Below are 16506 nucleotides of genomic sequence, written 5' to 3'. Positions count from 1 at the left end.
TAGTGGGGGAGAAAAATTCAAATGTCCTGGCTTTTTTGCCCTGCTGACAATCTTGCAAGGGTGTTTAAATTACATGTCTATTTCACTGCAATTTATAAAGAGGTTTTGAAGAAATTTCAAACACCAAAGAAATCATTTTTTCCTCATTCACTGATTTTAACTATACATTGGGCCAGTTCTTAGAAATGATTAAAAAAAATCATGACTGGATTTTTGGTCCCATGGATCAATAGTAGGATAGAAACCATAAGAATCAACTTGCCCAGTGGTCCATCTTTTCCAACAAAAAAATTAAATATTTTGAAGAATACAAAGTGGTTGGTGATTCTTGGCTTCTTTGCCCCACCTCATACCCCATGGAAAAAGCTTTGTACACTCAAAGGGGTGTGGGAATGTTCACTGAGACTACTGTTCCTTTGTAGTCTTTCTTGAAAAGTGACTTGACAATGAAGCCTCATGTGGTCCATTTAGAAGTGTAGGGAGCATTCAGGAGATTTTTTTGCTCTTTAAAAATAAAAACACAAGAGATGAACCCAAACATTTTCAGAAGTACTCTCCCTCAAACCAGAATTTTGTGGAGCTCTTGATGCTCTCTGATGTGACCTGATGATGTTACCTAGCAGGGAACCAACCTTGAATCCTTGCACAACCAAAGAGGTATAAGTCTGAGCCCTGCTAAGTTCCATAAAATATTATCTGGTTGTTATCTGGGAAGGCAAGTAATCTGGGAAGATTCTTGTAATATAGTTAGAACACAATAAAGTTGCTGCCTGGATCTTTCACATGTGGATTTGATTGCTTGTGCCTGTCATTGGGTAATGAAATATTTGCAAGCAAACCACCAAGCTTGGGTAGCACCAAGAACTCCAGATTTCAACCCTGAGCTACATATATTTTCTAATGAAACCAATTTTTACTGAATTAAATATCCAGGCATAAAACTGGCAGAACATGGTGAAAATCATCTTAATGTAGCATCTCTTAGTAAATTGGTTACACATTGAAGACTATTACCCTTATTCTGCACCAAGTACTTTAAATTCTTAAATGTACTTTTTGTTCAATCCCATATAACAATCCCATATAATTTTAAGAGTCCTTCAAATTGTGTGCCTTTAGAAGAGAAGCTATGCAATTTCTGAACTTCTGCAACTGTCACAAATGCAAAAGCAATCATGAAGCTCAAATCTTGCTTAGGCATGCAATTGTAGTCTTCGTAGGCACTTCCTTTGGAAGTAGCTCCATGCATAAAAATTAGCCTACATTTTCCCATCAATTTTTATTCAGTTAAAAAGAAAATAAAGTTTATTTAAGAAAGAGAAGTAAATAAACAGATTAAGTAAGGGACTTTATGCCTGAGGTGGCCAAGACTTGAGAGTGAATATTGCATTGCACTAGCATATCCGGCTCCCCACACTCCCATCTATGTTTTTTGAAGAGAAGTCCTGGATACCAGGATTGCTTCACTTTCATGAAGGCTTAAGCAGCACATCTCCCACAAGTGCCTTACAAAACAACCATCGCCATCCTAAGAGTTAAGTAGGTGCTACCTTGGTTCTGGCTTTGTGTAAGGTGATGCCTTACGTCAGGAAGCATTTCTGAAGATGGCCATCACCAATGGTGATCATAATGGCTTTGTAGTCATGGCAAGCAAAAATTTTACTTTGTTTGGATTCGAGGTAGTTTTCAATTACTTGGAGAAGAAACAGGCTACAACTAGAAAGCAATTAGTGCCACAACAAGGTTACTGAAAGCCTGGTATCCCACATTATGCTTTTATTGAGTAAGAACTGCAAGATTACAGAGGCAGAAACAAAAACAAATCAAATGGATAAGAAAAAAAATCCACACTTTTAAAGGGTAAGAAAATACATTTATTAAACTTCATGACACTATTTCTGGCCAATATTCTTAATACATGCATATTATAGGGATAAGCACGGTCTGGCTATATGGTAGCATATTAGCTTCATACTCATTCCAAATTTAGTGCATTAGTGCTACATTACTTGTATAGTTTAATGTTCCCTCCTCTTTTCCTCCTTGTTTATCCTTAAAGTTATCACTCACTTGATGGGTCTGCTTCGATAGCTTCACTAGCAATCATATAGCTGTTGTTTTGCTCATAATGATGTCTACACAACACTGGCCTCAGTCCATTGATATGTTGCACACATCTACTCAGAGAGTTTAGCACAGCAAACACAGGAAATGGGAAAGTCCTATCAACCCCCTTTGGTTTTAAGATGCATTGCTTTAATACAGAGTTGGATGCAACTCATATTCACGTATTTAAGCTTGTCTTAAAGACTTAACAGGAATTTTCCTAAACTGCAAAGTGATCATGTCTTTCGGTACAGCAATAAACCATTAATCTGTGAGTGAACAAGGTGAAATGGAAAAGAATTTCAGAAATGCAGTTTTGCCCGTTAAATATGTACAGTAGAATAAGAAGAGTAGAATGGTTTACATACATTTTAAGGTTTGCTTAAGATACCTGAGCTATCTGGCATCAGAGGGCCAGAATCAGTAGCCCATTTTCTACAGTCTAGAAGCGAAAAGAAATAAAACTGCTGGAGGAGGAAAATACAAAAAAGTTAAGCAACATTGAGTCTTCCAGTTGATTCAATATTACAATGGTTATTTAATATTTCAATAAGCACTGAGATTACCTTCACATTTATTATGCATTATATGTTTAATATGCTGCAGGATTTTGAATAAAAACATTCAGAATTTATTGAGCTATAAAACAATTATATATTATACAAGCATTATTTCTTTATCTACAATTAACTTCTGAAGAATGTTCCCCAACCCCACCCCACATTTTAGCACTCACCCAATATAGTTCCCCATCTACATGTCCTTCCTGTCTCTGTTTTATCTCACTGCGGGAGATTTCACATTCACAATGAAGGCCCTCAATGAAGACCATATGACTTCATGGAAAAGCGGCAAGAAATGACAAAATCTACGAATGCTACCATAGAATAAACAATCCATTCACCCGGACACCAAAACTGGTACCAGGTGGTAGTTTGCAAACATTCAACCAACCATTCCACAATGACAGATCTGCTGACCAACAAAGTCCTTCTGATCTGGAAGAGAAGCGTGTACCATTTTGTAGCGGCTCACTCAGTTCATAGAAAACACAGAACTGTTCAACATCACCCCTGTGAACAGGGAGTTCACTCTAACTGATCACATGATGCTTCTTTGCACATGTACAAGACACGCTTTTCATTTAACTGAGATGTCATGATTCTAAAGCTGCTGTTGTAAATGCTCCAGGAAACTTTTTTTAAACCTCTACATCTGAACATGCCAATGATTTGGAGTCCAGTTAACTTGAAGCCTCAGTTCAAATACAGAGCATAGAAACACAAAAGATTCCATGGGGAATAGTTTATTGAACTCCATAGGCACAGCCAGAATCATCAAGTGTTCATGATCATGAAGCGCTTGAAGCAAAATATCTATCAACATCCCTCAAGCCTTAATTAATGGACATTGTATAGAAGAATACTTCTGAGAAAGACCAAAACTTTCAAAAAGCCACTTTCTAATAGAAGTCAGGTGTCTCTTTTTCTGTTTATCTTTTCTTTTGCAAGAAAAATCTGAGCAAACAGCTTGCAAACGTATTTGTATATGGCTGTATGGCAGTTTCCACATCTTTAATTTAGCACTTGGGTGATCATCTTAACTTACACAAATCATCAGAGAGAAAGACAGTCAATTCCTTTCCTCCAGATATGCCATCCCAGTTAGAGAATACCTATAGGTTTGCTGGGTAAACTGACACGTAATGCTGTGCCATTTGCTCCATCTTTACTGGCCCATCTAACTGATTGTCAGGGCCAGGAGTGGAATGAACTGTCCTTGAAAGTTAACATCAAGCATCCTCTTTGAAAACTTTTGATGATGCATGCTACAACATAATAATGGGCACTCAAATCCAAGATATAATGCACATTGGTGTAGTAGTCCCTGCTTAATTAGTAAGGGCAGCCCAATGGTTTTATGTGCAATATATTTATTTAAAGGCTAACTCTACCAGTCTATTCTACCTCCAAAGCATGGACCCAATGTACAGCAGAACACTCCCCAGTAAATCTGTCTCTTCACATGAATAAGAAAATCCTCTTTTGCAAAGATTAGCGTAGCTTACTCTTTCTGATAAATCACTTTTATGAGGTATATCAAAGGATAACTAAAAATGTATACCCATTCTTCCAAAATGCAAATCCAAATTTAAAAAAAAGAGACAGAAGTCCAACTAAAACAAAATTCACAGTCCTTTCCCTCATATGTCAACACATAACAACAAACATACAATGAATTAAATGTAATTATGCCCTTCAAAAAATAAATCCTTTTAAAAACAACAAAATAACTCCCCTCCCGCCCACATGAAATACACGGCTCAATCCTGAAAGGTTCTCCAGAATCAATTGAGCAGCATCCCCATTTAAAAAAAATAAACTTACTGAAAAATAATAATAATGTTGAAATATATCTCCCTTCCCAAACTCTGACATTTTATATATAAGGATCTCAAAAATCTCTCTGAAAACATAAGAATTTCAATTATGTCCTTTATGAGGTATAATATGGATAGTGTTCTTTATACAGATTTTTGTTTGATTTTCCAACACACTTCTCAGAAACAAGAGAACGAACTGGGCTTATGGCTAAATAATAAAGGAAAACACCATGCAAATTAAGGCAATGTGTGTAGTGCAGAGTCTGGCACCTGAAATTCTAGATATGCTTACAAAATTATAAACTGGAGGGATATAAATAAATGGACGTTCCCTTTACTTTCCCCTTCTCTTTTCTAAGATATCAAGCTTTAAATACCAGATAGAGCAACCCTTTCCAGCCAAACAGATTTCAACACCCAACATTCTTAACAAGTAACATGTTAACCAGGGAATTCTGAGTGTTGAAGAAAGGTGCCCAGGTTGGGAAAGGTATTTATGGAAAACATTTACAAATCTGGGAACTTTTGCACATTTCAGATATGTTGGGATGGATCACTCTCTTGAAAAGGGGCAATTTCTCACAGAGATGCTTTCTTTCCAAGACACCAGCTTTACACTAAAGACATACACATATTAATCTCTTACTGCCCGGATACATACATTCATTTCATCACACATTTTATTAAAGAACTGTATTGAAAATATGCAGTGCTTAGCAGGATCTAATTCCGTCAAACTCTGGAAAGCTGCAAAAATAGTTTAATAAAACGAAGGCCACTGTGTTAATTGTAAAAGCAACACTCCATCTTTGGACTGGAAAATGTGTTGTTACTATCAATGCAGATACCTCAACTGCTATCTCTGACAACGGAGATTTCAAAAGGCTTACAAAAATGTAATAGTTGAGGGCAAATACTATTAACATCTTTTTAAAGATGATAAATATGGAAACCGAATAGGAGAATCAAAGCATTCAATAAAAGCCCCGTACATTAAAGGCACACTCTAAATTTGACCATTTTCTGAAAACGCAAGATTAAATCAAACTTCCATCCATTTTTAATCATTTAACTTAAAATGACTTAAAAAGACTATCCAAATATGGTAAACCTGAATATAGATAAGGTGAAGATAACTTGGAAAAAATGGGTTGTCTGCACAAGAAATGTTAAATTGCTAATTACAAAAGCTAAATTGGTTAATCACCTCAAAGAAGTAGTGTGTATATATATATATCAGTTTAATGAGCTGTGTGAAACTGCAGTTTTACATGTGTGAGAAATACACTCTTAAGTGCAAAGATTTGTTTTAAAACTAGTCCATCCAAAAGAACTAAATTGTTTGGTAGTGTTTTATAGAGGAATTTCAATATCAGCTCACGAAAGCACAATTTGCTCTCTAGTTTCTCCCTGTAAAAGTTTCCAGGGAAATTCAGAGTTGGAGGCAACTGAGTATTGTAGTTGACCATTCCCCAAAGCAAATGGTTTTTCCCCAGAGATGATGAAGAGAAGCTGCTAAAAGCTGATTCCAAAATAGTATTTATGCAGCCTATGATTTTGGAAGACTGTTGCAACATAAGAGTGTGGATGACATGGGGAAAACATTCTGCTCTCTCTACAGTCTCTGGCATGGTATATCTTTCTTCACTGCCCTCTTTCCCAGTAATTTCCCTTTCCTTACGCCCCTCTCAGAAATCACCAACGTCACCAAAATCACCAAGTATGATACATGCTAATCCCTATCTTCCCAGGGCCTTTTCTCCCTTCTCTCAGTCACTGCTGCCACCAGTGGGCATATCCCACTGATGTATCTAGCATTGTCTTTTTCTTTCTCCCATGACATGCTGATGTTGTGGCTCTTTCCCTGTGTCCCCTACCTGTTTTTGCTCAAAACAAAAAACTTTTCCTTTAATCCATGCTCCAAAATGCGCATAGTTCAGTTGGGGTCACAAATCACATAAAATGAGCTGTCCTACCTATAGAGTGTATGGAACATTTTGCACATCTCTGTGACCCAGTCTCATTCATCAATCTTTTCTGAAAGAGACATAGAAGGGGCATTGGGGTCCTCTGTATTCCTAAAACCAAGTATTCAGTAGGACATCTAGATCCACAGAATCCACATGAGCGCTAGAAAGTGGGATGTCAGGAAGGCAGTTTGTAATCTATCCGGTTTAAGGTGGGGACATAGCACACGCTGTATTTTTTTTTAAGTATGGAAAAATAAAATTTATTAAAAAAATATGCTAGAAGTCCAACATTTATCTATACCTGACTAAGCTTTAAAATCAGTGTTACACTTGTGTTGTATCCTGAGTCAAAATTATTGTATATACATGCATACAGCAGGCTCATAAACATAACACTGCAAGCTTTGATTGGCAAGCAATCTAAATTGGCTCTACTGGAATTAAAAGGGAACAAACTGCCTTACACTACAGCTCTCCAAAGCAGCTGGAAATCTAATGCCACAAAACCATCAGCAGCACTTGTGTTGTGTTGGATGCTGTAGTGTTTCCCTGTGATCTTGTAATGTTTTGGTGACTGGGACTTTCAGTGTCTGGCTGGAACTTGTAGTGTATGGGTCCCGTAGTGTTTCACTCCTGTAACCCCATCTGCTGTATGTTTAGCAATAAGATCCTGTAACAAAGGTTGACCTAAATATACTTTCTTAAAATTTAAACATATTCTTGATTAGACAACAAGGTCCCAATCCTGAACACACCTGCATATATATGTATCCCTTTGAGGCTTAATAGGCATTTTGATACCTGCAGAAATAACGTTTGCTTCTATTTGCTTATGTTTCCCCTGGCATACTCAGAGTAGGAAGTCATAAATATAGTCACAAATAAAAAACATTGAACCCGACTGACAGCATTCGGCCAGAGCAGGGTAAAAGGAAGACTGTTGAAAGGTAATTGCAGACTGATTGCTGTTCTTTGGTTTTAGAACTACCTTCCCTGAGACACTGTGAATTAGCATCTCTACCAGTTATAAAATGTCCACTGTAACTTTGAGCTTTACCAAAATAAAATAATAAACGCTCTGGGATAGTACTTCCAAAACTGCTAACAACCAGTTCCAAGCAAACAGCTATTTCCAGGGCAACCGTGCCTTACTCATTTGATTTGGTGTGAAATAAGTTAGCAAAAGACCATCCTGAGTTAATAGCTTTGGGAGAATCGTCATCCTCATCTTTAGGAGGAATCAAAAACTGCCGAGAATTAATTGAACAAGGGCTCCCAAATGAGACATTTTCTGTGGATTCTGGAGAATCTGGACAGCCTGTATTCCAGGAGGATGCATTTATTTGTGGTCTATAGCCTGCACCCTTGTCTGAGTCCTCTTCTGTTGTTGATGTTTCCTCCAACTGTCTGAAATTATTAACTGCGAGTTGCATTTGTGGTTTATAACCTGCTGAAACCACACAGTCAGCTTCCAATTCTTCATTTGGTTTAACTGGAGCTGGATACATTGACTGGACATCAATATAAACAACCTGGGAAGATGCTGCAGATTCATCCTCTGGTGGATTAGATATAACTTCCTCAATAATTGGTGGACAATAGGAAACCACAACGTGGCTCCCTGATTCAGACTCCAAGCCATCTTCAGGAGGGTCTTCCATAACAGGTGATGTAATGGCCGTGTCTTCAATCTTCAGACTCTGGGACTGGGATTGAATTACTTCGATATTATTGGGAGTACACGGGTTCATCTCCAAGGTTTTAGAATTACAGTTCCCCTAAAATCAGAAAATAAAAGAAGCTTAGTATACTAAGCACTTGCAAATGTAAATAAACTGCATTATTTTGGAGTGGAAAGATAATTACATCTCTTTTCTTTTTAGTGCTGATTTGACTTCCTTTCTTTTTTCTTTTTTAAAAATGAACTGTTTATTCTTACATGAATATTTTATTTTAGCTTCAGGTGCTGGACAGTGATTCTAAAAATTTTCCAGATTTTTATTCAATGCTAAATATTGCAAATTTCACATCATCTTCCATCAAGCCTGGGATTTTATTTTGCTGCAAGCCAGCTAACTGATTAATAGTAGAAGGTTGATTTACACAATAATAGCCAAAGCAATGACATGCTATTTAATTAAGAATGCTGCTCAAACTTTCACAAACTTGGGCATTTACTGCAAATAAGATCTAACTTAAATGATAGAAATGTAAACTATTTATCAATATATTCATGGAGAAGCCAAGAATTTTAGGCACACAATACAGTTCCAAAACTGGGTTTGCCTTATCCATGGATGGGCTTATCCAGAAGTATATATGGTAATACTCTTTTAAAATACCCTTATATATCTTAGCTTAGATGACCGTTGTGAAAATTTAAAATGGAATTTGATCTGGAAAATAACATTTATTTATACAAAACAGGGAAAAAAATGAAGTTCTTCAGAATATATTGAAAAAAACATGCAAAAATTTCAAAGACCTACTGATAGCACATTTTATGATATTTTAGCTAAAAATCTGAGGGCCAGTTTATATTACTACTTGATCAAAACCTGTGAATTTCATCTAAGCATTTAGTGGGCTGAACAAAGCAATTGATAATTAGAGGTTTTAAAAATTAACTAAACATTTATTGTCATTCCATAGCTATCTGTTAGAAGCCACAAATGATATGACATACATCAGTATTTTTCAGCCCCAGGAATTTTAAGATTTATGGTCTTCAGCTGCTGGGCAATCCTGATAGTTGAAGTCCATACATTTTAAAATAGCTGAAGTTGAGAAACACTTGAAGTTATTATGAAAGTATGCAAGCTATATTATGTCTGTCACTTTTGTCATGATTGTCCCTATGCCCCCCTGAAGTTACTCCTGCCACCAACTCATTTCTTCAAGAGCTGAAGACCCATTTTTCAGTCCTTGCATTCATGCTCAATCTTAAGTAAAGAAACACAACATCCTTTCACTCTGAAAGTGAAACATTTTCTCTGCCTTGCCCTTCCCCAACCTCATCCCATCCATCAGTATTCTTATGATATTATTTGAATGGTAAAATGGAACAGATTACCTCTGAATCTCTTGGGAAATCCAAAGCTTTGGAGTGTTCTGGGTTTGGAATGTCAGGATAGAAGACTTCTTTAATCCTTTTGAAATAAGGGAAGCAATGTTAATTCATGAATTGCCATCAAACCTCCTGAAATATTTATTTTCAATATCAAAATGAAACACATTTCCCCTCTCCTGTTTTTTTTTCTCCCAAAATCAATCACTCATTAAAAATTTATGTGGGGCTGGGAGGAACTCAAAGTTCCCAAAGATGGGTCTTGAGCAATGGACATTTATAGAGATTTTTGAAAGATCCTTGGCGTTCCTTAAGCTTGGTTGTTTTCTTGCACACGTTTCATTACCCAAACTAGGTAATTTCATCAGTGCAGCAGTGGTAATAAAACATCTGCAAGAAAACAACCAAGTTCAGAAAGCACCAAAGACTTCTCATTTCAATCCTGGGCTACAAACATTTTCCTTTATTGATAGAGAGTTTTGTTTCTTCCTATTCTTAAAGTCCACAAGAAGCTTTGAATGAACTTCAGGAGTCGTTCCCCTTCCTAGAGGGGTTTATTTTAGCATCAACCAACTGGCAATTCTGAGCCTGACTATATCAGTATCCTCAACAAAGTTGCCACACAAATTCCAGTGGCATCTCCCAAAATCTTGCCCAGTGAAATGTAATTCTTGGAGCACAGGAGATTTAGCGTGTGCCTATTATCAATAAATCTTCACCTATATGGAACATAAAGTTTATATCACATCTGGAGTGTATCTAATAGCTTAATGCAAGAACATACACCAGAATCTGTTTCTCTTTGTAGAAGAAAAACAAAATTAAGATGGCTGAATGCCAAAGTTACCATTCCCTCTTCCTGTAGCAGAGGATCCCGGTTACAACTGCCAACACAAGAACCACAGACACCGGGATAATTATGGCAATGATCAATCCCAAAGCTGAAAAGTATAAGAGAGAAAAAGCTAGTAAGAAAGCAATATTTCAGTTAGTCAGCAATTTCCCTCAAGCCTATGGAACAATTTCCTAGAATATCTTTTGACATTAAGTCAAATTCTCAGAAAATAACTAATGTTGCTTTAAACAGCTTAATAGAAATGGAAGTAATTGATTGGAAATGGCAAATTTCCCTCTTGCTGTTTATGCACAGAGAAAGAGCTAAAATACTCTATTCATTACTGGTATTTTTGAGAGACAATTCTATAATTTAAATTACCTAATTAAATAAAGAATAAGTCAAGACAACAACAGCAACAACAAAACATATGCAGGAGTATCACAAGCATCCAGAAACTATTTCCTTTCTTCATTTAAATTTCATATTCCTAACAAAAGAAATGGTAGAATTGGTGACACTAAGCAAAAAGATTATTGACAAAGCTGTGATACAATTTCAAAAATATACAAGCTAGCTTTATGCTTGATGAACCTCTTGTAAATATATTGGAAAGAGTATTTTTATTTTTTCTGTTAATTCACGTCTCACATTCTGACCTCAGTTTAATTCATTGAATTGGACCAATGAACAATACCATCTCTTTCTCTTATTTTAGCTTCCTATTTATAAGGATCTATCTTTAACAACCATTCTTCTCTCTTTCCATAGATAACTTTAGATATATGAAAAATGCCACTACCCATTATTCTGGATTCTATAGTCTTCTTTCACTTCATTTCACTTCCCCTGCAACCCTAAAGATGTTTTCATACTAAGGTTAAGGTTTCCCCGGTCCAGTCATTTCTGACTCTAGGGGGTGATGCTCATCTCCATTTTCTAGCCAGAGGGAGCCACAGTTGTCCGAAGACACTTTCATGGTCATGTGGCCAGCATGAATATATGCTGAGGCACACGGAGCACTGTTATCTTCCCCACTGAAGTGGTATCTATTTTTCTGGTTACATTTGCAAGCTTTTGAACTGCTAGGTTGGCAGTAATTGGGCAAGAACAAGAGCTCACCCTGTCATGTATTGCTTGGGTCTTGAACTGTCAACCTTCTAATCGACAAGCCCAGCTTTTTAACTGTTGGGCCACTGCATCCTCTCTGTTTTTATACTATTGAGCCACCTTCCATGGTTCCCCTTTCCCCTTTTTATTTATTTATAGATTTAGATCCTGCCTCTAATTGTGGTGCTCACACTTTGGCATTTAATCCCCACAACCACCACTCTGAGATTGATGGGCTGAAAGGAAATGAACCGCCCCAAGTCATCTAGTGAACTTCCATAGCTGAAGCTAAACTTGAACCTGGGCCTTCCCAACCTTAGTTCAACCCCTGAACCACTACACCACATAGGCCACTCCAGTTGAGTCAGCCAGCATTTCCTCCACTTGCAGCAATTAATGTTGTAGCCAGCCAGCATCCCCACCTCCATTTTGTTCACATAAAAAAGGGTAAAAAAATAAATGGCTACTATGTGAGTCCATAGCAACTTCCCTATCCCTACACTGAGGAGAGCCAGAAAGCAATACGTGGCAAGGTACCAGGCTATTTTTTGTTGTTGTTGAAGACAGCAGAACAAATTATAGAAAACAGGAGTTGGAACAAAGTGTGTACTCCTCCTAGTGAGGAATCAGCCAACCCAATAACAGAAGAGAAAATCTAACAGAACTGCCACTTTCTGATGGTAATGGCTCCTTTCTGAAGACCTCCAGAAACCAGGCGTAAAAACCAACCTTGCAAGCTTTGTAACAACTTAGTTATACATTACAAGATCCCTGGAATTTTAACAAATATCATAAGTAACTGTGGTGAACAATATTAATGATATGATTCCCTTTGACAAACATTGAACCTCAGTCTGATGCTTGCTAAGGACTACACACCATTAACCCATTTATTCTAACAACTCATGAAATGCCTAAGTGCCGAACAAACATCCAATTGTCTCATTACTTACCGTTTTCCTTTGTAACCACATACAAGGCTTTACGAGGTCCATATCCTGCAGCTGTATAGGCTCTAAAAGTCAGATGGTAACCGGTTTTCCCTTGAAGGCCTGATACCGTCATCGAATCTTTATTTAGATCAGTAATGTTCATTTCTGTGTGTCATGATTGCAGGAAAAAAGGGGGAGAAGAAAAAGAATTAGGAAATGTCATAAAACAACAGAAAGCACGTTTATAAGATGGGTGACCATCAACATTTTATAAATAAATATGTAAATATGAGGTCCTTGTTACTCTCTGAGCTTGGTTGCTTTCTTGTAGATCAGAGGTGGGGAACTATGGCCCTTTTATGACTTGTGGACTTCAACTCCCAGAATTCCTAAGCCAACATGGCTGGCTCAGGAATTCTGGGAGTTGAAATCCCCAAGTCATAAAAGGGCCATAGCTCCCCACTCCTGTTGTAGATATTTCATTATCCAACTAGGTAACATCATCACATCGTAACTATCAATCACCATCATCATGTACTGATGATGGTAGCTAGTTTGATAATGAACAGTCTACAAGAAAATTATCAAATTCAGAGAACACCAATGACTCCACAGTTCAACTCTGAACTACAATAATCTCTTCCATAAATACATAAATGATACCTGTAAAAATATAGTAAAAAATGGAGCCTAATTATGGGTCACACAAAACATAAATTCGAGTGAATTCAACTGGAAGTTTTGTCTAGACTTGTTTTCAAATCCTGGGACTCCTGAAAGAGAATCACTGATTTTTTTGTGAACCCTCTTTTCCATATTAACTGCGTATCAAGCTGCATCCACATAGTTTATGCACACATAATACAAAAACAATATTTAAGGAATCATGCATAATCACATCAAGGTTTGCTTGCCTTTTCATGAAGACATTAGTAGCATGACAGAGAATGCAAAGAAAGGGCAAAAAATGAAAGCTGAGCAAATGAAATGATCTGATTTGGGAATTAGTAGAAATATAATGTCTCAGGAGAAACACCTTTTAAATCATATATTTGATAAAGTAGAATAATTCTTCTACCAACCCTGATGGGGTAAGCCACTGGAACAGGGGTAGGCAATCTTGGCTCTTTTATGACTCGTGGACTTCAACTCCCAGAATTCCTGAGCCAGCTATCCAAGGTTGCCTACCCCTGAACTAGAATATAAATTGAGAGCAAACCTTTCTCCTCACTAAAACTGAATATGTTATATAGTAATGAAACACCTTCAACAAAACCACCAAGCTTGGAGAGCACCAAGGACCCCTCCAATCATATATTCCAAAATCTCCAGCCTTGGTTTTCAACCCTTTCTTCCTCATTGGTTAGCATTTTACAACCAATCAGGATGTTCTATTTTCAACAGACTGTTTTGAAATATGTTCCTGTAAGGCTTTTGACTATAATGATTTCTAACACTTCTGCCAACTTAGCAGTTTCCTACAAACCCGGTATTTCCATTCAAATGTGGAACAGCAAGCAGTCCACAATAAAAAATAAACGCATTATAATTAGAACATAAAATTCTCCTGGTTAATTTTAGGACAAAAATATTCAGAAAATAATGAAAGGATGGTGAAAGGTCGCTTAGCATTATTAATTAAACTTGTTTAAGATTTCTGCTTCACAAATTTAATTAATAATGCTAAGGGGTCTTTTCTGCTTAATTGAGTTGTTATGAATGCAGAAACTATGTTACTTGGAGGAAACTAAACCCCTACTATCTAGTCATTGCAACAGATTGTGGATGTTATACCATAGACAGTGCAGATCATAAGGCTACTCCTTCCGTTTTCCTATCTATGTTCCAGTAATCATGTTTTAATGCTATCTCATAGATTCAAGATGGCCGAATCCTATATTTGTCTAACCCTATCACATCACATGGAAAGGAGACCAAGATGGTTGTTTTTCCCATCAGCTGGAGCAAATAAGTAAGGGAAACAAAACCAGGGAAATCCATCCATCACTTTCCTAAATTCACCCCACATTACAACTGTAAGGAAAGCACTATGGGACAGTTTTGTCTTTAAGCAGAATCCTTAAGCAGCTTGTGGAATTTTGGGTTTCTCTGACTTTTGGGATAAGAAGCCCAGGATAAAAGTCAACTTAGCCAATGGAAGTATTCTCCCTCATCCAATTTCCTGGACATCATATATTGTAGCATAGCATGCTATGCTATGCCAATATCATCATAGATGAAATGTTCTCCTTGGTGAATACAATACTGAAATGTGGACTATCCTTTCTAGCATTGACAAGAAGCCTGTATCAATAGGATTGACTGAGGATTCATTGGCAGGACCCATTTTTTCATAACCATAATCATTTCAGAGTTCAATAGATCATTTTCCAATTGATCTCTTGTTCTGATAACAGCTATATCAATATATAGTTGCAGCTATTATTATACCAGTTGCATAATACACAGGCGATTGCTGCAGATGAATGTCTGAGTAACTAATTTTTAGGCATATATTTGAAGAAAACTCTCAATTACTCTAGATCATAGAAGACAGCACCCACTTTGGGATGCCTTGAAGCAAAACTTTCAAAGTACTGCCTCTGATATAACAGAATACAGAAAGTAAGGGGTCCTCCAACACGAAGACTCGTTTGTCAGGCAGATTGGACAATCTCTTGAATGGAGTGGCGATTTATGAGGAAGGGTTCTTTTGTGTCAAGAAGAGGGATCTGCAAAGCAATACAGTTCATCTGAATCATATCTCCTTCTCTGAAAAGAACCTGACACAGACTGGAATCTGCTTCCTGTACTTGTTGACAAATGATCCTTAGGGTTATTTGCTCCTGTGCGATATTTAATCTGCAAGCTAAGGCCAACTGCCTTTGTAACACGGGAATTGATTGCAAGATCTCCTAGTGATAATTGATTTAGTCAAGACGATACAAAACTGGGCCTTTGGGTATTTTAATCACCAATGCTTATAGCTGATGGAATATATGTCTGATGATGAATATCTGAGAGGAATATTTTATCCCAAAGATAAGTATTTGATCAATAACCTTCTTATAGTAGGAAATTAACTTTGTTTTAAAAAATAAAAGGTACTCAAATTGCAATAGGGAATCTGTTTTATTAGTCTTAGTCAATAAGCAATTCCTACTCTTATTATAATAGGAAATTATTTTAAATAGTGAAGAGTGGTCAAATTGCAATAAAGCATATACTTTTAATAAATACTATGGCTTAAATTTATTATACTGTACATATCCTGTCACAATCTAAACAACTCTTATTTATATTCTTAATAAAGAGTATAAACTTGTTTCCCACAAGTTTCTTTACCCACAAAAGTCTGTCTCATTCCTTTCAACTTTCTACAAATGCAAGAAAAGAAGAGAAGGAATCTGTATCCATTAATACAGTTGCCTAGTAAATCTTGCAAACATTTCTACCTTCAGTGTGGCGAACCACTGTCTTTTTCAATAAGCATGTTCAGTTGATCTTGCAGAATTATTTCTGGATGCAAAGTTCTCTCATCCAGGAAGACCATATAGTTTGTCTTCCAAAATAATCTCTGAATGCAACATAATGTCTCATTCAGCAAGCTCATCTACAGTAGTATATCTTGTAAAATTATCTGAGTGCGTTGTAGTACTGTCTCATCCAGAAGAAATATCTGGCAGATTTTGCAAAATAACACCTGAGAACACAGTTGTGTTATTGTATTCAACACAAATGCTTAATAAATCCTGAAAAAGTATAGCACTGTCCCATTCTGTAGATTCACACAGTAAATCTTAGGGAAAAAATGTTTTCCAGTTAATTCTAAGTGTCACTTTAATCTGCTAGCATGCTTAAATAAATGTAGAGGAGGAAAAAACCCACACTGAAGTGTACCTCAGTGTTGTCTCATTGTATTAGCATGTTTAGTAGATTTTGTAAAATTATTTTTGCCTACACCATACTTTGTCTCTTAACACGCCAATTAAATCTGCCAAATTTATTTTTGGCTGACTGAAATAAAGTTCCATTGCTCACATTTAAATATTTGGCTATTTCATAAGGAATATTTGTGCATACCAGAAGAAAAAAGAAAACAG

The 16506-nt window shown here is 36.7% G+C and overlaps 1 protein-coding gene across 1 annotated transcript in view; it reads right to left on the bottom strand.

Annotated features, from left to right (window-relative positions):
* Positions 1-7522: 7522 nt before the first annotated feature.
* Positions 7523-16506, bottom strand: part of LIFR (LIF receptor subunit alpha) — a 55885-nt gene continuing 46901 nt past the window's right edge. The window contains exons 16-19 of the mRNA XM_015816934.1: positions 12425-12568; positions 10374-10467; positions 9533-9608; positions 7523-8237 (exon numbers count right to left, since the gene is read on the bottom strand). Coding sequence (XP_015672420.1) covers positions 7608-8237; positions 9533-9608; positions 10374-10467; positions 12425-12568 — 944 coding nt within the window. The 3' untranslated portion in view covers positions 7523-7607. The remainder of the gene's footprint in view (positions 8238-9532; positions 9609-10373; positions 10468-12424; positions 12569-16506) is intronic.

Source organism: Protobothrops mucrosquamatus, unplaced genomic scaffold (genome assembly GCF_001527695.2).
Source record: "Protobothrops mucrosquamatus isolate PMUCROS unplaced genomic scaffold, P.Mucros_1.0 scaffold_122, whole genome shotgun sequence".
In the NCBI taxonomy this organism is placed as follows: domain Eukaryota; kingdom Metazoa; phylum Chordata; class Lepidosauria; order Squamata; family Viperidae; genus Protobothrops; species Protobothrops mucrosquamatus.
This window is presented reverse-complemented; position numbering and strand designations above follow the sequence as displayed.